Source organism: Capra hircus, chromosome 19 (assembly GCF_001704415.2).
Source record: "Capra hircus breed San Clemente chromosome 19, ASM170441v1, whole genome shotgun sequence".
NCBI classification, from domain to species: Eukaryota; Metazoa; Chordata; class Mammalia; order Artiodactyla; family Bovidae; genus Capra; species Capra hircus.
Window position 1 is genome coordinate 27,794,429 of NC_030826.1, and position 24,006 is coordinate 27,818,434.

The 24,006-nt window shown below is 47.4% G+C and overlaps 1 protein-coding gene across 6 annotated transcripts in view; it reads right to left on the minus strand.

Moving 5' to 3' along the window:
• MYH10 (myosin heavy chain 10) overlaps positions 5,134-24,006 on the minus strand; it is a 121,617-nt gene continuing 102,744 nt past the window's right edge. For 4 of the 6 annotated variants that reach the window (XM_018064634.1, XM_018064633.1, XM_018064636.1 and 1 more), the window contains 15 exons: positions 23,564-23,708; positions 22,851-23,057; positions 22,349-22,453; positions 21,413-21,565; positions 20,795-21,043; positions 20,315-20,527; positions 18,619-18,831; positions 17,193-17,354; positions 12,156-12,284; positions 11,759-11,847; positions 10,882-11,005; positions 10,599-10,807; positions 8,953-9,061; positions 7,474-7,646; positions 5,134-6,820 (listed from right to left, as the gene is read on the minus strand). In XM_018064634.1, the coding sequence (XP_017920123.1) occupies positions 6,676-6,820; positions 7,474-7,646; positions 8,953-9,061; positions 10,599-10,807; positions 10,882-11,005; positions 11,759-11,847; positions 12,156-12,284; positions 17,193-17,354; positions 18,619-18,831; positions 20,315-20,527; positions 20,795-21,043; positions 21,413-21,565; positions 22,349-22,453; positions 22,851-23,057; positions 23,564-23,708 (2,425 nt within the window). In that variant the 3' untranslated portion in view covers positions 5,134-6,675. The remainder of the gene's footprint in view (positions 6,821-7,473; positions 7,647-8,952; positions 9,062-10,598; positions 10,808-10,881; positions 11,006-11,758; positions 11,848-12,155; positions 12,285-17,192; positions 17,355-18,618; positions 18,832-20,314; positions 20,528-20,794; positions 21,044-21,412; positions 21,566-22,348; positions 22,454-22,850; positions 23,058-23,563; positions 23,709-24,006) is intronic. The other 2 variants (XM_018064638.1, XM_018064637.1) reach the window with 2 other exon arrangements.

A 24,006-nucleotide genomic window follows, 5' to 3' on the forward strand; every position in this document is an offset into this window, starting at 1 on the left:
AGCGCTGCAGGATTGCCTGTGTGTGCAGCTCTCACTGAAACCTTCAGGAATGAGCCCTCCTCCGGGCTGGTTCCATGTGGTGGTCTCCCCTGCATGGGCGTGGAGGGGGTGAGCTCCCTGGTGGCCAAGGACAGCTTCTTGCTTCCAGGTATTTTCATCTCACTATTCATTCCCATCCCTTGCTCCTGAAACTTCGTCGTCCTGCTAGGTGCCAGAGCTGGGTTGTGGGGTCTCCAGGGAGGCAAGGGAGAGCTGTATACTGTGACCCGGGAGCGGGATGAGCTGGTTTTTCCTCAGTTTATAGAAGGGAAAGCAAGCCCAGGGTTTAGGTGACTGGCCTGAGCTCACACAGCTGGTTCATGGGAAAGCCAGGTTTGGAAAGGGGCCCAGTGTCCTTTTCTGCTATGTTTACCACTTCATCAGACTGGAGGCTTCGCTGGTCTTGACTCTGGCTTGTGTCAGGAGGTGAGCTGATTCTGAATGCTTGGAAATGATGCTTGAGGGGGCGGCAGCAGGAGCACAGTGGCTCACGGCTCATCCACACACCTCCTCCCCCTGTGTCAGTTGGTGTTGGCTTTGTTTCTCAGGCTGCACTGGAGCTGCCATTAGCATCTTCTGAGAGCCACGGTGGAAGCTGGCACTTGTAGGGAAGGGGACGTGAGGACATGATCTTGGGTGGAGCAGTGGCTTCAGAGGCAGCCTGTAGCCGGGGAGTATCCGGCTTGGCCGCTGGTGGGAACAGGGCCCGAGGGAGATGGGCCCAGGCTGTAAGTTGTCTGCGTTGTTTGCGCAGAGGATGCTAAGATAAGTCTTTTCTGTGTTTTTTGACTTCATGGGTGATTTTTCTCTGTAATCTGCCTCAAAATTTGAAGCAAACTGAGGGCACTAGCTTGGCCTTTAAAATATAAATGTGTTACTTGATTTTTTTTTTTTAAGAAAAATGAGAGTGGAGGCAGGCGGCATCTTTGCAATCATGTTCCTGTGACTTGGAGCATCTTATCTGAAAACTGGTCCCATGGCTGTTAAAAATATGATATACGGGGATGTGTGTGTGTGTTAGTCGCCCAGTCGTGTCGTACTTTTTGAGACCCATGGACTATAGGCCCACCAGGCTCCTCTGTCCATGGAATTCTCTAGGCAAGAAATACAGTAGCCCTTAAAAATTTTTTTTAATAATTTTATTTATTTTTGGCTTTGCTGGGTCTTTGTTGCTGCTCATGAACTTTTCTCTAGTTGGTGAGCAGGGCTGTTCTTTATTGCGATGCATGAGCTCTAAGGCGTGCAGGCTTCAGTAGTTGCAGCACGTGGCTCAGTAGTTGCAGCTCCCACACTCTAGAGCACAGGCTCAGTAGTTGTGGTACATGGGCTTAGTTGCTCTGCAGCATGTGGGATCCTCCCAGATCAGAGAATGAACTTGTGTCTCCTCCATTGGCGGGCAGAGTGTTTACCACCGAGCTACCAGGGAAGCCCTTTTTTTTAATTTTAAGGAGGAAAAGTCTCTAGTAATACTAATGTAACAGGCTTCTTATGTAAGATAGCCCACATGAAGAGGAGGCCAATTTGAAAACAGGATAAAGCTTATGGTGTTGGTGTTCTGCACGTGGGGTAATACTTTACTCTGCTGCCCGCCTGCACCCACAAGAGTTAATGTTTCCTGTCAACTCTGAAGTCTTCACCAAGGGAAGCTGAACAGATGTTTCACTAGTTCACTTGTGGGGTGTGTTCAAGTTTGCTGCCCCTGTTAACATATGGGAGATCCTGCCCGGATCATGGTTTGCAGGCGGAGGTCTGGGATAAGGGTGCTGGGCTGGCAGGCCTGGGCGGGTTTTCTGACACATGCCTGCATCAGCAGTGATGTCATGTGAGGCTCAGAGCCTGAATTACCCTCTGTAAGTTTTGAATCAATCTAACAATGTGATAAGCTGTAACTACTCATCTGTGGTAGTAAGAACAAAGTCAGTCTCAGTAGCATTAATACAAACGTCTGCTGGTGGGGGAATGCCGTGGTTAGGATAACTGCTCAGCTGGACAAGTGACCACGGAGCCACTGACCTGTAAGTCACGCGCATCCATGCGTCAGTAAGAAAAGGACACAAAATCGATGAACATGCAGTTGCAGCTTTGTAAAACAGAAGTGAAGTGAAAAGATGGACTAGTTTTACTCTGTGGATCCTAAATTTTCCTGTTAAGTGGCCTAAATTTTGAAGTCACGAGACTGATTTTCTTTCACTGAAGACATGTGCTAGGAGTTGTGAGATCTGAGTAAGTAGCACAAAGCAGGGGCTCCCTGGACCTACCAGGTGACTGGGCTGAGGCCTCCTTGGGGGAAATTTTACCACGCAGATGCCCTTAGGTTCCACCCCAGAACAGCTAGTGAGGAGAGTTCTGTATTTCATAGACGCTTAAGTGCCAGCAATTATAAGACACACCTTTATTTTGTAAAGCAGTAGGAAAAGCGTGCAATTCTAACCATGAAAATGCTTATTATTAAGACTTTGTATTTAAATTTATGTTTGGCTGTGCTTTGTTGCTACATGGGCTTTCTCCAGGAGTGGATCGTGGGCTTCTCATTGTGGTGGCTTCTCTCGTTGCAGAGCATGGGCTCTAGAGCTCAGGTTTCAATAGGGGCTTTGCTGCTCCACAGAATTTGGAATCTTCCTGGATCAGGGATCAAACCCATCGTCTCCTACATTGGCAGGCGGATTCTTAGCCACTGAGCCGTTGGCAAAGCCCCAAGACTTTGTATTTATTTAAAGAGCCCTTCTAGACTTTATGCAAATTTTCATCATATCATACTTATTTAATTCATGTACAGAAAGGAAAATGTGAGACATACTCCTAGACTTCACATTGTAATTCCGATGTTCTGAATTGTGTCTTGACCCAAGGGGTCCTTGTCCATGTTTTCCTGAGCAATGTCATCCTCTGCGGCACGGTGAGCACTGGACATGCAGCTCTGCTCCGCTGCTGGCTCCAGAACTTTCTTCTAAGCTGCTGATACTCTCACTACAAGATCTGGTGCTGGGCTTTAATGACCTCACCAGGAGTCAGGCAGTGACAACCACATGACAGCTGCCACCTCCTGAAGGTGATTGTGGGGTGCCTGAGTTGACACACGTGCGAACAGGAGCATCTCAGCTTCCATATGGTATGGTCCTTGACGGAGGCAGCACTCTGCTCAGATGTCCCAGTCAGATCCAGTGTTGAACAGTCCGATTATGTCACATTACATCTTGAGTAAGCTTCACGACATCCAGTTAGTGGGCATGGAATCTATTATTGGGCTTCTTTGAAAGAATAAACAGGCCTCACTGCTGTAATGCATCAAACGTGAGTTTGTAATCTTGGCTTAAGGCTTGGGGACATGATCATACTTGTATGTGTGGTACACAGACGCTGTAATTATGGTAATCATACTTTGTGTGTGTGGTACATGGATGCTGTAATTACGGTAATCATACTTTCTACATGCAGTACATGGTGTTGTAATTAGGGTTAACATTCTTGGGAAATTGGTATTATCATGTCAATATACCCTTACTGATAAGTTTTGTACTACATTTCTGAAAAGGATTGTATGAGACATTTCACATGATTTGCTAGATTCCCAAAAGATGGTGGCTACACAAGGAAGTAGACTGCCCGGTTGGTCCTGATGGTGCGCAGATGCAGCATTTCAGCAAACGCGCAGTATTTGGGAAAGCTCTCGGGGCTGGGACTGGGAAACCTCTGTGGATGGGGACTCCCCTCAGCTTTCAGCCATGGGCTTCCCTCAGGCCTGCCTGCCTGAACTAGGGGGTGAGGAGCCATCGTGTCCACTTTCTAGATTCTAACTCATGGACTGTTGTGATTTTTTTTTAAGGAAGTGGTGGTTCCTAGAGTCTGAACTGTGGGCTCTTCCTGTCTTGATAAACATGTCTGTTGTCATAGCAACATTGGCTTCAGGAGGAAAGGGACATGAGTCAGTGATACCCAGAGCCATAGGGAAGGCTGGTTAAGAATTTGGTTTCCACCTCATTTCATTTTAGTTGAGGTTTCCAGGGAGGGGGAAGGTTGGTGACAGAAAGGGTGCTTGTTTTCCTGATGTCAGCATGCCTAGGATAGGCAGGCTGGGAACAGGTGTGTTATCTGTGCTAAAGAGAGTCTTCTAGAATGTCTGCATTCTAAGAGAGTTCATCTAGACTGCATTCCACAAAAGGCTAAGGTTTCTCCACACATTCTGGAACCCCCCCTCACATTGGACCATATGCCCGTGGCTGGGCGCTGGCCAGCTGCTTTGTCTTTGACATGCCCAGAACCCAGCTCCCAGCTATAGTTGAGTTTCATGAACAACCTCAGACTATGAAGCAGTGGTTTGTTTAGTGAAGAAAGGTCCTGTCTAGATAGCGTCTTTGTGGAATTAGGAATTGGAATCTGTTCATGTAGGTCGTGTTTCTCCTGAGCTGGCAAACAGTATGACGTGAACATCAGTTAAACCAGCTAGCAAGGAAAGGATTCTTTTTCAGAAAAGCCTCTGAATTCCACAAACCCTTGGACTGAGATACCAAAAGCAAGGGTGAGAACACATGAGAGACGGTAAGTGCAACTCACCTTTTCTCCTGTGGTAGTGACAGTTTTGAGAAAGGGAACACTTTAGCCCATTTTCCATATCCTCACAACTGCTAAGCAGCTTCAGTATGTACTTCAGACCACTGGAACCAGCCTAACTTGAGCATATTAAAAAAAAAACAAACCCAGCATGGCTACATGACTGTGTTCCCCTAGATTTCTCTCTGGCCCATCCTACCTGGCCCACAGCTGCCTGTGGATCTCACCACCGAATCCTCCCAAAAGCATTTTTAACATGCATCCTGTCTGAAAATAGCCTGAAACTTATCAGGCTTCTTGAAATACTCTAATCCAGTAATGGGCTTCACTGATTGGACACTGAAACAAACCCTCCTCGAGGCTTCATCCCACAGTCCTGGACCGCTCATCAGGAGAGCAGGACAGCCGCCAGCCTGCCCAGAGAACTCACCTGTCACCTGACAGTTTCTGGGCGTGCGGTGCCCTCAGAACAAGCGGCCTGGCTATCAGCATGGTAAGTCTACATAGCGTCCAACCAGAACAGAAGGTGAGAAAACAGATTGCACATTCACATGATTATTCTTGTTTATTGAGGTCTGTTTATTCTCCACGGGTGCTTTTTCCTCCAAGTAAACAGAGCAGGCGTAAATATCTATAATGAATAAATTTATTGTCTTACAAAAATCATTGTCTAGAAATATGGGAATACAAGAAAAGATATTTGCAGTCAGGTGTCTGGTGGTCAACAGCCAGTACAATTCATAAAGGGGGAAAAATCAAAGATTCCAAACCCACATGACAAATTCTTCCCAACAGATGTTAAAGCTTTTAACCCAAAAGGTTTGTGTTTTCAAGCACGTTGCAGAGGATCAAGGATTTATAATTAACACTGATTCATTGTCACTGAATGTTTATAATACCACTTAGACTAGAGAGGTACATGATATGAAGCACAGTCAAAACTTAATACATTAAATTGTTACAGAGGCAAATAATATATTTAACATTGTCTTAGTACTGTAGTGTCTAAGGCACTTTCTGTAATGTCAGTTTGATTAACTATCAACCCAAAACAGAATGCTAATGTTTACTGTAACACTGTCCCGAGGGGGTGGGGAGGGAAAAATGAAAAAGGAGTCATCCACTGGCATGTCAACATTCAGGCGGGTGGCCTCTGTTCCCGAGGTGCTGTCCCCCTCACTGACAGACTTGAACAAGTCTCGGACACAAAACCAATCTTCCCATTTTGGGCTCAAAGCAGCGGCTGAATTTGCAAGGTCAGCATGAGAGCCTGGCTGGCGAGGAAGGGTGTCCCCCTAGCTTCTGCTCTGGGGGGCCTGTGGCTGCGAGGAGCAGACCATCTAGAAGTCACTGTGATGGCTGCCCCTGGGCCTCAGCTGCGTCGTGGCCACTGTCCTGCTGGCACAGAGCAGCTCCGGCCGAAGACAGTTCACGTGAAGAGATGCGGGGACCCCACGACTTGAGGGAGAGGGGCACTGCAACCCCCATGGATGCTGCTTCCCCCAACCCACCCCCCATCTCACGGAAGCCCCTTTCACAGTTTGCGCACTGAAATAGTGTCAATCCTCATCTGAAGGAAATGAGAGCTACAGGTGCAGTTTAGGTTTCACAACGTTCTAAGGGACTTGATGTGGCTGCGGAGGCAGGGGCCACGTGAACACAGAACTAAGGTAGCTGTCTGTATGACAGAGCATGCAGAGCGACGGGGTGGCAACCGCTAGGCGGCCCCATGACCCAGCGACTGGCAGCGGGTCTGGAGTTAGTTTGAAAAAGGGTTCTCTTAACATGTATTATAAAATGGTCTCTGGGTGGATATATGGAAAATAGATGCAATGATGAGGCGATCTGTTTAATATGTGTAGGTTTTGTGTATATATATATATATATATATATAAAAAGGGGAGCAATTGTACCTAAATCTGAAGCAGGAGACGTGTGTGTAGGCCATGAGGCCTTAAGACACAGTTGATCTCTCAGGAAGGAGTCTCGCAGCTCGCCGGTTCCCCAGATCTGCAGGAGGCCCCGAGGTGGGGGCGCCGGTGACTTCCTGCATGTCCCGCGATATTGCCTCCTCTAGCTTCCTTGGACTTACTCGGACTGTGGTGGCTGCGTCTCATTGATGTCACTGGTCTTACTTTCTGTGTCGTCGTCCGACAGCTCCAGGGATGCGCCCTCAATGTGCAGCTGGCGCCGGCCTGATCGGCTGGAGGAGAAGCTGATCGGGCCGCCTCGCCTGGAGGGAACAGAAAGCAGGTGCATGTGGCTGCCAAGTCTCCACCCACCTGAGGATTCAAAGCTCCCTGCCCAGGATGCAGCCCCTGGGGTGGTGGGGAGATCAGAAGGGCTCTGTGCTTAGCCACCACTGCCACCTGCTGAGCACTGTCCTAGGGGCCGTGGTGGCTGGCCCCTACTGTCCCTCCCAGGCACAGTGAGGACAGCACCACCAGCTCATCCCCGGCCAGGTGCTCCCCAAAGGGCAGATGGAGAGGAAATGCTCTGTGCAGGCTTTGCGGGCCTCCTAAGGTCTCTGCTGGTCTTTTTACAACCTTTAGCAATGTCAACACCACTCTTAGCATACGACAGCCGGGCAGACAGGCTCCAGCCCACAGGCCACACCTGTGCTAAGGCTGTCCTTCTAGGGAGAAGCCTTGGCTCCCTGTGTCCTGGGGTGCATCAAGTCTGCCATGGAGAGGCTGCCCCTGCCCACGAGGGACATGGACAGACTCCTGGGCTGGCACACAAGCCGTGAGTAAACACAGAGCCGGTGACTGAGTGGCCTGTTGTTTCCCCCCTCTCCAGACCACCAACGGTCAGGAGTCCTGAACAGGTACATGCTAAGGAGGACCTCACACATGGCCAAGAAAACCAGTGTCTGGAGCCACTCACCTCAGCCGGTTCTTGAGGGTGCTGACCTCGCGGCTCAGGCCCTCGTTGGCCTCAGTGGCATCGTCCAGTTCCCGCTGGAGTTTGCGCCGAGATGCATTGGCACGTGTGGCTTCTTCCTCTGCTTCCTCCAGCTGCCGTTTGAGCTGCTTCATCCTGGCGTTGGCCTTCTCCATCTCGAGGAAGTTACAGGAACCAAGTCAAACCAAACCGCTGAATCCAAATTCACATCACTGTGTCCTGAATGTTTCAGCACAGGCCTCTGCCCCACTGGCCACACGTGTGTGCACACCCCTGCCATTTCTGCACAACCATGTCTATACAGCATATTAGGCTAAAGGAAACTTACAAACAATTGAAAACCAATTTTCATCCCTGAGTTTTCTACAGAAAAATGACATCTTCACGAGTGATCTATGGAATTATGAAAGGAAACTGCTATTGCTACAAAACACAGAAGAACCAGCAACACAGATAATCTCCACCCCCAGGAGATGGTGTGTTCATTTTACACCTCCTTTCAACACGGTAAGTACCAAGCCACTCTGGAAAACCAAGTCAGAACTTGGCCTGCCACTAGCCCGCCCACTCCTGAGCCACAGAAACTGGCCAACACCGTGCCGGTCCAGTTCACACCCATCCAGAACTGCTCTCTGAGTTGCTAGGTCCTGGGATGGGGAGGGGAGGGTCTAGGCTAGAGGCAGTGGATCCTCGGGTCTCCCAGATGAGCGAGAGCACAGCCCCCCAGGCTGCAGCCAATACAGAGCTGACACGCCCTGACACTTAGGAAACAGATGCCTGGACACAGACGAGGACGACCACTTGGGTCCCATGTGCAGTGCACTCGCCTTTTCTTCCCTTCATACTACTTCCTGCATCTGCCTCTCCACCCAGCCAACATTCAGTTCAGTCGTGTCCGACTCTTTGCGACCCCATGAATTGCAGCAGGCCAGGCCTCCCTGTCCGTCACCAACTCCCGGAGTTCACTTAAGTCGGTGATGCCGTCCAGCCATCTCATCCTCTGTCATCCCCTTCTCCTCCTGCCCCCAATCCCTCCCAGCATCAGAGTCTTTACCAATGAGTCAACTCTTATGACTGCCAACTACAACTTTTCTAGGCATTTAGAAGATGGTAGGTAAAATAGGCAGAAATCTCTGCACTCATGCAGTGTCTACTCTAGGGAAGGAAACATGGTAATTAAGATCAGTTCAGGCCTCCCCACTACAAGCCTTCCCCAAGGCTCTTGCCCACCCCTTCTCAACATGTATTGTGGGGCAGGGCTACGTCCTAACCACCTCTGTATCCCCAGCACTCAGGAGTGACCAGCAGGAACAAGAAACAGCATGTGTACTGGAACACTAGAAGGAAGAGTTTCTTCCTCAGTCAGCAAGTCACATAGTAACATGGCTGGTCTTCTGTCTGTGTTCCTGTACAGCATTCAGGGTGGAAGACATGTTCCCTTTAGGTGCCTTCTCTCCTTACCTGTTCTTTATACTGGTCAGCATGGCGGCGTTCATCTTCAACCTGCATGAAGATTTCTTTCAGCTTCTTCTCGGTACGACGAACTAGTTTATTGGCGGCGGCTCTTTCCCTGTGAAAATGATCAACATGTTCATTTTCACAGTTCTTGCAATGAAAATATTTTAAGTCCTTTTTTCTATAAGATGACACACGTTGGAGCGCTTTCCAGGGCCCTGTATGATCGTGATCAACATAGTCCAGAAACTTCTCCCTTCTGGTCGAACTGTGGATTGCCTTTAACGTAGTCTAATGCTGATAGGCAGAACACCTGCATTATTCCCTCATGCGTGGATATTTATCACCTTAGTGATCTTCTGAAGATCAAAGGTCACTTACATTGAGTGTAGAGTTTTTGGAAATAAAAACCTTAGTTGGTTACTCTTATCACCTAACATTTTAGCCTGGAAAACAAAACACTCAATTTAATTATTGTTTCAATTTAAAATTACTTCCCACTGACTTGGAGAAAGAAATGGCAACCCACTCCAGTATTCTTGCCTGGAGAATCCCCTGGACAGAGGAGCCTGATGGGCTACAGCGCACGGGGTCGCAAAGAATCAGACACGACTGAGCAACCTCACTTGCTCACTCACTCCCACTGACTAAGATTCCCTGGAGGAAGGCAAGGCAACCCACTCCAGTATTCTTACCTGGAGAATTCCATGGACACAGGAGCTTAGCAGGCTAGTCCATAGGGTCGCCAAGAGTCGGATATGACTGAAGCGACTTAGCACGTACTTACTAAGATGCTAGAGCAGCTGAACACTGAAACAACTCCCCCCACTTCAGTTAGGAATCAAGGCACCATGTTCTAGACAGGCCTCCACTGTCCCACGTGAAGGAAGGAGAGTTAACTTACTTGGAGAACTCCGCTGAAAACACAAAAGGGTCTTTTGTTCCTTCACAAATGTTATGCAAAAATGGATAGGATGGAGTCAGCTGAAAGGGCCAAGTCATGTCAATTACAACTAACAACAAACAAACCCTTAGCTGTTACGTTTGAGAGCAGGGGGACAAAGTTTCAGATGCTAGGCTGGGGAGGACTCTGGGCAACAGACCCTGTGTTTCTGGGCCCCCAAACTCCTCAATAAGAGGGTGAAGTTGAAAGTCTGCTCCAGCTCTGGCCATCTGAGATTCTATTCTAATATATATGTAAATGCCTGCCCAAAAGCTGCTTTGTGCAATTCCTCATAAATTTCAGAATGGTTTATGACACCAGAATGGAAACTGTTGAGCAATCCCTTCCTAAAGGAGAAAAAACTTGTCTTTTTTGTTACACTGCATTTCTTCTCTGCCAACACACTGTAGCATTTCATGTGATGCGGTGAACTTGGGCTCAGCCTTGGGCAGAGATGTAAACTATGGCACCAGCAAATCATGGGGCACACACAGCATGATTAGCCCTCAGCTGAACCTGGGAAGAGCTGACAGGTGAGCCCATTGTTCCCTGAGGGCTCACACCAGCCTCTCCGGTTATATGTGCCCTTGTGCAACAAAGCTCCCCTAGGACAAGGGGCATTGGTGTCATCTCTATAAACCTGGACTTGGTCTGTAGCAGAGATACTGTAAAAACCTTTTTTTGGATTATAGCACTGAAAACCTCTTACTTGGCTTCCTGCTCAAGCTGCTCCTCCAGTTGCCCAATCTTGGCTTCTAGGGCAGAGATGGTGGCCTTGAACTTGGACTTGACAGCGCCCTCTAGCTCCTGGAGCTTGGCCTTCAACTCCTTGTTCTGCCGCTCCAGCTGCTGGCGCGCATTGTCGCTCTTTTGGGCAGCGCTGCGCTCGGCCGCCAGCTCAGTGTTCAGCGTGTCCACCTGAAGGGGAGATGGGTCAGTTGTGCAGGGGATGGCACAGTCCCTCCTGGGGTGAGGGGACATGGTAGACCCACCTGCAGTGTGGTCTTGCGGAAGCGGTCGTTGAGCAGCTCCATGTTGCTCTGCTCCTCCTCCAGCTCCTCCTCTAGCTGTGCGATCCGAGCCTCCAGACGCCGCTTCTCATCCAGCAGTGCAGACCTGCGGCCAAGGCGGCGACACTCAGCACAGAGAACTCTCCAGGGCTCCTCCACCCACTGTGCTGCCATAAGCATTCTTAATTTTTCTCTTTCTCCTCCTCCCACCCCAATCTGTCCGGTCCTGTTGGTTTTGCTTCCAAACACGCTGCCCACTTCTCTCCATCCCTAGGCCTGCCACCTGGCCAGGCCCCGCTATCTTGCACCTGGATCGCTGTGTAGCCCTCCAGCTTTGCTCCACAGCCAGTGTCAGCTTTAAAAGTGCAAAAAGATTCTGATGTTCCCTAGCTTCTCTAGTGCACCAAGATCCAAAGCCAGCTCCTCCTCATGGCACACTAGCAAACGACCACAATGGATCCTTAGGACAGCCTTTAAATGGAGAAAGCAACTTTTAATTGTAAAAAAAAAAAAACCCAAAAATCTGGCTTTCAGTGAAACGTATGTCGAGGGAAAGAGACCTAACAAATGTGAAAGCGAGGCCCTGCACTGCAAGGCTGTGCAGTCCTATGGAGGCCAGATAGGTTCTGAAGGCCTTTTCTGCAGACCTGTGTGGACGTGACTGGTACAGGGAGGTGTGACCTGGCAGGGCTTCAGCCAGTTGGCTGAGGCCCAGCATCTCATGCTCATCTCTCCAGACTTTGAACAGATGAGCAAACCAACCACTGACTCCCCAATGCCAGATGACCCCTGTAGCTGACTTAGTGCCTGTGAGGACCAGTGAGACACCCACCCCTTCCCACATGCTCAGGAGACTCACTTGCCAGAGGCGCTGTTGGCGATCTCGTCCGCCAGCTCGTCTCTCTCCTGCTCAGCATGTCGGCGGGCTCGCTCGGATGAGGCAAGTTCCTGAATGAGTTCAGATTGTCATGTAAGCTCTGGCTGCTGCCACCTTGCTTGAGGCACCAAGTGCGCCTCAAATTATAAACAGATTTGAGAAATACACTATTCAACCTCTCTGTCTTTAGTCAGGTAGAACAATATCAAATGGGACCACTTTGCTCAAGTGAAGCAGTAAGATGGTCCAGCACCACATTAAAAGTGGTCAGTGAGATTACACTGGCTACAAAAACGCTGAAATGTATTTATCTGGTCTTAGAGAAATTCCAAGGGCAAATATTTGTTAAGCAAATAGATGAATAAACAAACACACAAACCTCCTGCAACTGAAGGATTTCTGCTTCCAGGCTTTTCAGTTTCTTCTCACTCTCTTTGGATTGAGCAAAAATCTCATCCCGGGATGCACGAGCTTCTTCTAACTCACGCTGGTAGTCCTTCATCTGAGCCTAAGCATAAGGAGCAGGCAAGTTTTGGAGTAGTGTTTATTCTTATTTAAACATACCTTTCCCCTCAGATTATAAAATAGGAATTTATTATAAAAGTATGTAGAAGTGATGAAAAAGAAAACATTCAAGTCAATATCCTTTATGAATATAGATGCAAAAATGCTCAACAAAATAGAAACCAATAAGATCCATTAACACCTCCAAGTGGGATTTATATGAGGAATTCAAGGTTGATTTGACATCCAACACAACTATGTGATCACTTCAACTGACACAGAAACAATCTAATACCTTTCAATATAAAAACACTCAATAAATCTTTGACAAAATTCAATATTCGTTTATGACAAAAACCATCCAGAAAGCAGGCACAGAAGGAACATACCTCAACATAATAAAAGCCATATATGATAAACCCACAGCAAACATTACCCTCAATGGTGAAAAATTGAAAGCATTTCTCCTAAAGTCAGGAGAACAAGACAAGAATGACCACTCTCACCACTACTATTCAGCATAGTTTTGGAAGTTTTAGCCATAGCAACAAGAGAAGAAAAAGAAATAAAAGGAATCCAGATTGGAAAAGAAGTAAAACCCACTGTTTGCAAATGACATGCTCATCTACATAGAAAACCCTAAAGACTCCACCAGAAAATAACTAGAGCTAAATCAATGAATATAGTAAAGCTGCAGGATATTAATACACAGAAATCCCTACATCCCTATACACTAACAATGAGAAAACGAGAAATTAAGGAAACAATTCCATTCACCATTGCAATGAAAAGAATAAAATACTTAGGAATAAATCTACCTAAGGAAACAAAAGACCTATATATAGAAAACTATAAAACAGTGGTGAAAGAAATCAAAGATTACACAAATAGATGAAGAAATATACCATGTTCATCGATCAGAAGAATCAATATAGTGTAAATGAGTATACTACCCAAAGCAATCTATAGATTCAATACAATCCCTATCAAGCTACCAATGGTATTTTTCAGAGAACTAGAACAAATAATTTCACAATTTGTATGGAAATACAAAAAAACCTCAAATAGCCGAAGCAATCTTGAGAAAGAAAAATGGAACTGGAAGAATCAACCTGCCTGACTTCAGGCTATACTACAGAGCAACGGTCATCAAGAAGTATGGTACTGGCACAAAGACAGAAACATAGATCAATGGAACAAAATAGAAAGCCCAGAGATAAATCCACGCACCTATGGACACCGTATTTTTGGCAAAGGAGGCAAGAATATACAATGGAGAAAAGACAATCTCTTTAACAAGTGGTGCTGGGAAAACTGGTCAACCACTTTTAAAAGAATGAAACTAGAACACTTTCTAATACCATACACAAAAATAAAATGGATTAAAGATCTAAATGTAAGACCAGAAACTATAAAACTCCTAGAGGAAAACAGGCAAACCACTCTGATGTAAATCATAGCAGGATCCTCTATGACCCACCTCCCAGAGTAATGGAAATAAATACAAATAAACAAATGGGACCTAATTAAACTTAAAAGCTTTTGCACAATGAAGGAAACTATAAGTAAGGTGAAAAGACAGCCTTCAGAATGGGAGAAAATAATAGCAAATGAAGCAACTGACAATCTTAAAAACATACAAGTAACTCCTGCAGCTCAATTCCAGAAAAATAAGCGACCCAATCAAAAAATGGGCCAAAGAACTAAACAGACATTTCTCCAAAGAAGACATACAGATGGCTAACAAACACATGAAAAGATGCTCAACATCACTCATTATCAGAGAAATGCAAATCAAAACCACAATGAGGTACCATCTCACACGTCAGAATGGCTGCTATCAAAAAGTCTACAAACAATAAATGCTGGAGAGGGTGTGGAGAAAAAGGAACTCTCTTACACTGTTGGTGGGAATGCAAACTAGTACAGTCACTATGAACAGTGTGGAGATTCCTTAAAACACTGGAAATATAACTGCCATACGACCCAGCAATCCCACTACTGGGCATACAAACCGAGGAAACCAGAATTGAAAGAGACATGTGTACCCCAATGTCCATTGCAGCACTGTTTACAATAGCTAGGACATGGAAGCAACCTTGATGTCCATCAGCAGACGAATGGATAAGAAAGGTATGGTACATATACACAATGGAATATTATTCAGCTATTAAAAAGAATGCATTTGAATCAGTTCTAATGAGGTGGATGAAACCGGAGCCTACAAAGCAAAGTTAAGTCAGAAAAACACCAATATATTAACGCATATATATGGAATTTAGAAAGACAGTAATGATGACCCTGTATGTGAGACAGCAAAAGAGACACAGATGTAAAGAACAGACTTTTGGACTCTGTGGGAGAAGGCGAGGGTTGGGTAATTTGAGCGAACAGCATTGAAACATGTATATTATCATATGTGAGATAGATCACCAGTCCAAGTTCAATGCATGAAACAGGGTGCTCAGGGCTGGTGCACTGGGATGACCCTGAGGGATGGGATGGGGAGGGAGGGTCTCAGGATGGGGAACACATGTACACCCATGGCTGATTCATGTGAATGTATGGCAAAAAACCACCACAATATTGTAAAGTAATTAGCCTCCAGTTAAATTTCAAAAAAATTAAAAAAAAAAAGAATAAAAACAAACAATAAAATAAAAACACTCAATGAACTTAAGGCAACTTCCCCAACCCTGATAAAGGGAATCAATGAAATGAAAAACTAGTATCATACTTAATGGTCAAAGAGTGAATGCTTTTCCCTACAATCAGCAATGAGACAGGGATGTTTTTGCCCTTACTATTTCTGTATAACAATGTAATGGATAACATTATACATTGTAATGTATAACAGTGTAATGCTAGTCAAAGCATTTAGGCCAAGAAAGGGAAATAAAAGATATCCAGATTGAGAAAGAAGAAATAAAACTTAGCTCAATTTGCTAATGAAAAAGTATAGAAAATCTTAAGGAGTCCATTAAAAAAATGTTACAACTAATAAGTTCAGTGAGGCTGCAGCATACAGGATCAATCAATACAGTTAGTTCTCCATATCTGAGCTCCACACCCATGGATTCAACCAATAATGGATCAAAAATATTCAGGGGAAAAACATTCTCAGAAAATTTCAAAAAGCAAAACTTGAATTTGCCACGTGGGCAACCATTACCTTGTATCAGGTTGTTATGAGTAAACTAGAGATGATTTAAAGTATATGAGAAAATATTCACAGGTTTTATGCAAGTAATACACCATTTTCTATCAGGGACTTAAGCATTGGTGGATTTTGGTATCCACGGGGGTGGAGGGGTTGGTCCTAGAACCAATCCCTCTCAGACACTGAGGGACAACTGTACAAAAATAATTGAAATTCAATACACTAACTATAAACACTGTAAATAGTAATAGAGCAGCTACACTTAGCATCAAAAGGGTGAAATTTAGCTAACGTATAAGACTTGTATGCCAGAAACTAAAATAAAGCATCATAGAAAAAAATGAAATAGCTAAATGGGCTGACAGCCATGTTCGTGGAAAACTCAATACCTTTGTGAGGATGGTAATACTCTCCAAATTGATCTACCGAGTCAACGTAAAATAAGAATCCAAGCTGGCTTAGGGGAGGCGGGGGCAGAAACTGACAAGCTGATCCTAAATGGAACTGCAAGGAGCCCAGAACAGCAGTCATGAAAAAGAAAGTTGGAGAAGTCATACTTCCCAAGTGCAAAACCTTAAGCCATGGTAATCAAGACTGTGCGGTCCTGGCAGGACAGACATAGAGATCAAGGAATAGAACTAAGAGTCCAGAGATAGACACAAGTCTGTGGTCAGCTGATTTCTGACAAGAGGGCCAAGATAATTTCAATGGGGAAAATCTTTTTAACAAATGGTGCTGGGACAATTGAATATCCATATCCCAAAGAATGAAATTCAGTTCATATATCAAACTACATAATAAAAATTGAAATGGATTTAGAAAGAGCCAGAAGTATAAAACTCTTCAGTCATGTGTGACTCTGTGACCACATGGACTGCATAAAACTCTTAGGAGAAAACTAAGACTAAATCTTCAGGACCTTGGATTAGGTAGTGGCTTCATAAATAGTAAAAACAGAAGAAACAAAGGAAAAAATAATCTGAACTCCATCAAAACTTGCACTGTAAAACAGTATCAATGAGGGAGTGAATAGATAATCCAGAGAATGGAAGAAGATGCAGAATCACCAAGGCCAAAGGAATGGAAATTTTCTAAAGCTTTTGTCTTTCCCTCCAGAGAAGTGTGTCCCTGTACGAGACAGCACATCACATCCTGCCAATACAGCAAGTTACTACAGAAATCACTTTGTCACTGTGACAGTGAAAACCAGCATGCTCTCTGAGTAGCTAAAGCGATGCTGACTGGACAGAAAGGTGCAACTGAAGGAGGAGCAACATGGAGCTGCTCAACGACTGCTTCTGCAGACCACACTGCAGGTGGGCCTGCCATGTCCCCCTAACCGCAGGAGCGGCTCATGGCCCTGGTCAACAAAGTCGACACCACCTACTCTCAGTGGGTGCCTGTGTGTTTAGTTGACCACGAGATGTTATTCAGAGCCCTAAGAGCTTGTCCCTTAGTGAGTGCCCACCAGGCAACTCTACCTCACTCAATCCAAATGGGGCCAAGCCCACCCAGTAGACGCTGGAGCTATACACGTACCATCTCTATGGCCTGTGGCCCCAGCCTACAGCTGAGGATGACAGCGGCCCTGTGCCCTGCAGCAGTGACATGGCAACACTGAGCCCGCCAGCATGATGGTGGCTGGATGCTGCCCAGAGCCTTCTCTCCAGCATCACGGGCCGTGTCGTGCTCAGTGGTCTCAGCAGAGCCTGATCACCCCACCATCACACCCTGATGGCTGGTGGCACTCACCTGGAGTTTGCGGAGCTGCTTGATCACTTCATCCCTTGCTTTGTTAGCTGCCTCGATTTGAGCCTCCAGGTCCTTCAGGTCTATTTCCATTTTCTTCTTCGAGGCAACAGCCAGGGCCCGCTGTTTCCGCTCATCCTCCAGCTCTGCCTCAAGCTCCCGCACCTGACAGGCAGTGTCAGGATACATCGGTCAGATCCGTTATCCGCACACAGAGAACAGGCCCGCGGGGGCTCGACTTACTCAGGAGGGGGGCTCTCTGCCTCCAAGCGATCATTATTATTAGCAGCTGAATTTGTACAGAGAGGTCTATAAACATCTCCACCTGGTACAAATCATTTCCACTGACTGACTGACTGTGGCAAGAGTGTGTAAGGAGGCAGAACCCCTGATCTCAAGCTCCTAGTCCAGGTGATGCAATGAGATTGGAAGGCATGAGACAAGCTCCTAGGGAAGCTCCCCCCTTGCCCAGCATGGGGACACCCCAGCCCCAGCAGAGGGGCCCATGTGTCAACCACATGGGCAAACAGCTTGGATGCACTCCCTCCAGCCCCAGTCAGCCCTTCAGATGATGGATGCTCCCTGCTAATAAGCTGCTTCAGAATTCCCAACTCACAGAAACTCATTTAATGTGTGCCATTTTAAGTCACTAAGCTTGAGCTAATCTGTTATCTAGCAATAAGTGGCTAATAAAATGTTAGTGGACCAAAAATAAGAAAGTGTCCCAGATCCAAGACTTGATACCATGAACTCCAAGGGAATGTTGAAGTGAAAGTCGCTCAGTCATGTCTGAGACTTTTCAACCCCACGGACTATACAGTCCATGGAATTCTCCAGGCCAGAACACTGGAGTGGGCAGCCTTTCCCTTCTCCAGGGGATCTTCCCAACCCAGGGATCAAACCCAGGTCTCCTGCATTGCAGGTGGATTCTTTACCAGCTGAGCTATCAGGGAAGCCCTCTGATAGCTCAGGGAACGGTTCACTTTAAAATTTTAAATTAGAAGTTTAAATGCACTCAGAAAAGTATATAAATTGTTAAGTGTCCAAGCAGTGTTTTCAAATAACAAAAATGTAAATATCTAGAGTTTTCCCTTTAAAGAGTGGTTTAAAGAGGACATGCCATCTGACCTTCAGAATATTCTGAATCACCTTGTCAGGTATGTACTGACTCTTCCCTTTACTGACACTTGTAAGACTCCCAGAACTTGAACCTGACTACATGTCCCAGGACGCTCACTGGGTTTTAAGTAGTAATGATAATCTGAGAAATAGGAAATCAAAACCAATTACATTATATTTTAAAGATAAAGTTATATGACCCAATAAATTTCCTCCAGCTACTATTTTCCAATGCAAATATCACTGGCCAAAAACTGGTCTTTGAGCACAAACAAGGGCCCATTCTGGGGGACACACCTCTAAGATCTACCTGTTTAATGAGCAGCCGCTTCTTTTCCTCGTTCTGCTCATCCCTGGTCTGCAAGTCTCTCTCAAACTGGGCCTTCATGGCTTGCATGTTGACCTCTAGGCGAAGCTTGGCGTCTTCTGTAGCCTGGAGCTCATCTTCCAGCTCCTCCAGTTGGGTCCTCATTTCCTCCACCTGCTGCTCTAGGGCCCGTTTGGATTTCTCAAGTTCATGAACCTAGACCACAGGAAGCAGCACAGGTTATGACCCTTGGAGGGACATGCATGGACAGTAGTTTCTATTATATAGCCAACCCCTGCCCAAGGAATCTCCCCACCCTGACCCAGCCGCTGCACCAGTCATCTCAGAGTGCACCATCTGAATGACAGGCCTGACATCATGCACGTGTGCTCTACCACGGATCATGCAGCCGAGAGATCTCTAAAAGCTGATGATCAGTCAAAGAGCATGGTGTCAGGGCAATGGCCTGTTGATTGGCCACTGGCCTGCGGTCTCACAGCACCTCCCTCTTGCTGTGGTGAAGATCATTTGTTTTGAAAATGCACGTGTGCAGATTTTTAAATATGAAGGTGTGTGAGTCCTAGGAAGCAGGGTACAGCGAGAAAGAGGTCTGACCTTTCTTTGGACAGAGATCCCCACCATGCACACATTTACTAAGTTCTCTGTGCCCAGCACTGTGCTGGGTGCTCCCCGTCATGTTCCCTTTGATCTCAGAGACAACATTCAGGCAGGCACGTGCAGGCATTATTATTATTATGTGTCCCTTTGGAGTTCATGGCCATGTCGGTTCTCCTGAGGACAAAAGATGCCTTAGGACGTGAGGAGGCCTGTGTCTTTTGCTACTTGGCACTTCACAGGCACAGAGGAAACGTTTTTGGAAAGAATGTGTGACTATCGTTTATTCTAGAGAAAACCAATAAGGAACAAGAAGACGGACTCAGTGCTGGAATTCTCTCTTTGCACTTTACTATGTAACCCTGGCCATTTCTATGCTAGGGGGCTCTTGTCCACTGGGCTGTAGAAGATTCAGCAGGAAGGGCAGTCCCACACCCTCATTGTATGGCCAGATGGCCCATGTCCCAGGAAAATGAGAGTTTATTTTTAGAGAGGACTGTGTTTTTCCAGAGCACATCTGTAGCAGCCTCATGAAATAGCTAAGTATCATGTCCACTGGACACAAGAGGAAATGTGGAGAGGCTGAATGGAGCTGGGGGAGAGTCAAACGCTGAACCTGTTCTGATCTCCAGCCCTGGGTCCCCATCGCTCTCCTCAAACCTCCGACACTAAGGGAGGGATACAGGGTGGACAAACATCACGGTGGCATCGGTGAAGGCGTGTGCAGCTAGGGGGTAAGGGGTCCTCCTGGCTCCTCTCCAGGTTCCCCACTCTGTGCAGGAGACAGACCCCACTGCCCTCAATCTGAGGCAACTTCTGATACTTGGTTTTGATAACCACCCATGAAACTCTCCATTCACAAGACCCCCGCGAGGATGCAGGTTACGGTGGGGAGGGTCCGTGAAAACCACACGAATGCCCTGCCTGGCTTTGGTGCAGGTAACCGGGAACAGACAGGAGAAAACCTGACAGCTCATCCCAGGAGACCCTGACCTGATGGGCTGAGACCACCTCGTCCACGTCACTCTGGGCTGGCCCTTCCCAGAGCCGCTGCCCCTGTAATGGCCTGGGCCCTGGCACTCACGTTCTTGCCCACGTCGTCCTTGGAGCTCATGAGGTCCTCCATGTCTGCCCGCAGCTGCTTGTTCTGTCGCTCAGCCTCCTCCCTGGCCTCCAGGGCCTCCTCCAGGGCGCGGGCCAGGGACAGGGCTTTGGTCTCCTTCTCTCGGGCCTCTGCCTCCGCCCGGTCGCGCTCTTCTGCGTAGCGGGCAGAGATGTTCTTCTCTTCCGCTAACAGCTACACGGGATGGCGTCAGGAAACAGTAAAGATCAATGTTGGACTTCTCTCATTTGTTGCATATCTGACTTATAGCAGAGAATACCACTAGATCATGGGTGTTCTCCTATTTCCTCCTTTATACTGGACTTTTTCCAGTTTTGCTACAAATACACCTTGTTTTAAATAAGGGATTATTTCAAACCCAAATGATGAAAGTGAGGGCTGTGGCAGGAGGAAACGTGGGGTGCTGGCCTTGGAGCCTGGGGTTGGGAGTGTGGGCCCCACCTGATCAAACTTCTTCTGTTTCTTCTCCAAGTTGGAGACGATCTGGCGCTGGTGGTCCAGGTCTACCAGCAGGTCATCCAGCTCCTGCTGCAGGCGGGTCTTGGTCTTCTCCAGCTTGTCATAGGCCAGGGCCTTCTCCTCCAGGCGCTGGCTCAGCACCTCCACATCCTTGAGGAGCTTCTTCTTGGCTTCTTCCAAACTTTCAATTGTCCCCAGGTCATCATCTACTTTCTTCTTGGTATCTGTCAACTAAAGGAAAAAAGATCAACATTAAAGAACTTACCTGGATTTCACATTTGAGGAAAAAAGGTAAAACTTGTTTTCATTATCTTGTGAGAAGACTAAAACAAATCAATACTTTGTGACTCTGAGCAAATGAATCTTAGACCATAAACTTCTTCACTAATCATCTACACACAATGAATGGACTGGAACCTTACATCTCCCAGCATTGTAACAAGCATAGGGTTAGTGTGTGATGAGGTTGAAGAAAACACATTTAAGGGGTTTCACTTAGGACAAGGCCCACTTAACCGTCACAAATGGAGCTGGAACCACCCAGCAGGACAGGGACATGACACACACGTGGAGGCCCACAGTCCCCATGGCCTCACGCACCTGGGCCTGCAGGGCCTGCAGCTGCTTCTCCAGGCTCCTCCTGGCCTCCTCCTCTTCTTCCTGCTGCTCCTGGAGGCTGCTCCTCTCCTCCTCCAGCTGCCGGATCCGACTGCTCAGGTTCAGTTTCTGGCGTGTCTCCTCCTGAAGAAGCTCCTGTTCATTTTGATAGAAGGTCAGTACTCAGGTTACAGTCATTACCCAAACCACCATGTCCTTGTTAAAAAAACGGAGTGTGAGGAATACGTAGTGATGATAATAAGTGATTTTAAAACATACGTGATCATTTAAACAGTGCCCTTAATACAAGAGTGCTTTGAACTTGTTCACTGGGGAATACTTTGGTGGTCCAGTGGTTAGGACTCTGAGCTTTGTCACTGTCCAGGGCATGGGTTCCATCCCTGGTTGGGGAACTAAGATCCCCAAAACCGAGTGGTGGCCAAAAAACACCACCACAAAATCAATCCTGTTCCCAAGCAATGGCAATACCACCCCCAGGAGCCAGGGCCAGGGACCTGCAAGCTTCCCTTTCCCACATCCTTCACCACTTCTTGAATCCCTTCCTGCTGCTCTCAGGTCAGTGGAATGGGTCAAAAACCGTAAGAAAACCATCTTATTTAACATGGCTAGCAATGCAAGAGCGTACAACAGGACAGCCGCCTGGTGAACCACACCCAGGCAGCGCCCAAGTGGCTGGCCAGAGCCCCCTGCCAGGCGCCCACACAACCTACAGACATGGAAACACAGGCTCTAGATATGAGCTCAGAGGAGGGCTCTTGAGCATCAAGGCTTGTGGTACAAGATAGTTTAAAATAAAAGTAAAACAGGAAATCAGAAAGAGGTGATAAGAGGCCAGTTCTGGGACGAGCGTGTTTCACTAGCTCACAGATGACAGAAACAGGAGAGTTCTGATGAACACCCTCCCCACCCCTAGAATACCTGTGTGTCTTGGAGCTGAGACTCCAGACCAGCTGCATCCTTAGCAAATTTAATACCCTTCTTCTCTGCTTCTTCTAGAAGAGTTGAGACATTATCCAATTCATTCTGCAAGGAGGAATAAAAGATCAGACTACCTTCAACGGCAGTCAGATAGAAAAGAGTGGTGATTCTGTTATGGAAAAACTGCATCTTTTTGACCAACCCAGTAGTGTCCACAATCACATGAGCAAAGGGACGGCACATGGAAGACGCAGCAGTCTTGGCCACTGAGGGTGGGGAAGGCTCTGGGCTGCCTGCCTGCAGCTCTACCCCTGAGAACTGCCAGCTGAGTCCCAGAGGCAGTCGAGCTAGTCACGTCCTCATCTACCAGACTCATCCGGGGGGGATGTGAGCTTTAAGTGGGAGAACCAACACAAGGAGCTGGGGGCTGCCTGTGTACCCCTGAATGTCAGTCCCTGCCCGACACTGAGGGTGATGTCTGGGAATGGTTTCTCAGGCCTACCTGTAACTTATTGGCTTTCTCAGCCAGCTCCACCCTGAGTCTGTCTCCCTCTGAGACCTTGGCGTGGAGCTCCTGGACCTGGGCATCCAGCTTCTTCCTCTTGTGCTCGGACTCAGCCTTGACCTGCTGCAGCACCTTTACCTCGCACGCCAGCTCCTTGTTGTCTGTCTCCAGGCCCTGTTTGTTCTTTTCCAGATTTGCTTTGAACTAGGAGAGGGGAGGAAAAACAGTTCACTAGCAGTTTTATAATGAAGGCCACAGAGGGCACTGCTCTGGTATCTGGAGAACTGTGCTGACACTGAGTGAGCGTGCAGTCCACATCTGTTGAATGAATGAATGAAAACACTTGTTCTGAGTGTGAAGATGTCTGTTGCTGGAACATACCACTCAGGACAGCAGATACAGATATGGGGGGAGGGGGGCCACTTCTGGAAGCCAGCACGAGACATGGAAGCGTGAACAGTGAACAAAGGCGACAGACACCCTGTGTGGTGCCTGGGGCAGATCAGAGGTGGGGGAGGCACCAGGTGAGCAAGGGCAGGACACCAACTGTTGGAGGTTTTGCACTGAGTCAGCAGGTGTCAGTGAGGAGACACTGAGAGGACCAGGCCTGGAGACCAGAGCTGACCCACCCAGCTCAGGGGTGCCTAGCTCTCCCAGGCCAGCAGTGTGCTTTCAGAGCCCAGCCGCTGCCGTGCCCCGCGGCCCCCTACCCTCTTGGCTTGCTCCAGCTGCTCCGACAGTTCCTCCAGGGCGGTCGCATGCCTCTGCCTCATGTCCTGGATCTGAGCCTCGTGGCTCTTCGTTTCCTCCTCAAGGGCCTTCTTCAGCTCCGCCACTTCTTGTTCTCGTTTTGTACTACAGACATTAAATTAACTCAGAGTTAGTCGAATGATTATTATCACAGTTCTGCTTTTGTCCGAAATATGAGTGGGTTCCTCTGGCTATCTCACATGACGTTTTCCAGCAGGCTGGCATGTCCATTACTGTGAGCAGCTTTCTCTAGCAATGGGGCTTTCTGGTCACCCCTCCCCATGCGCCCTGTGTCGTCCACCCACACGCCTGTGCTCCTACCACAGGCTGGATGGAGGTGTGGTTACTGCTCCACCTGCCGTTGTCTCCAGGAGGGAGAGAGGCTGTTGGACAGAAGACATGC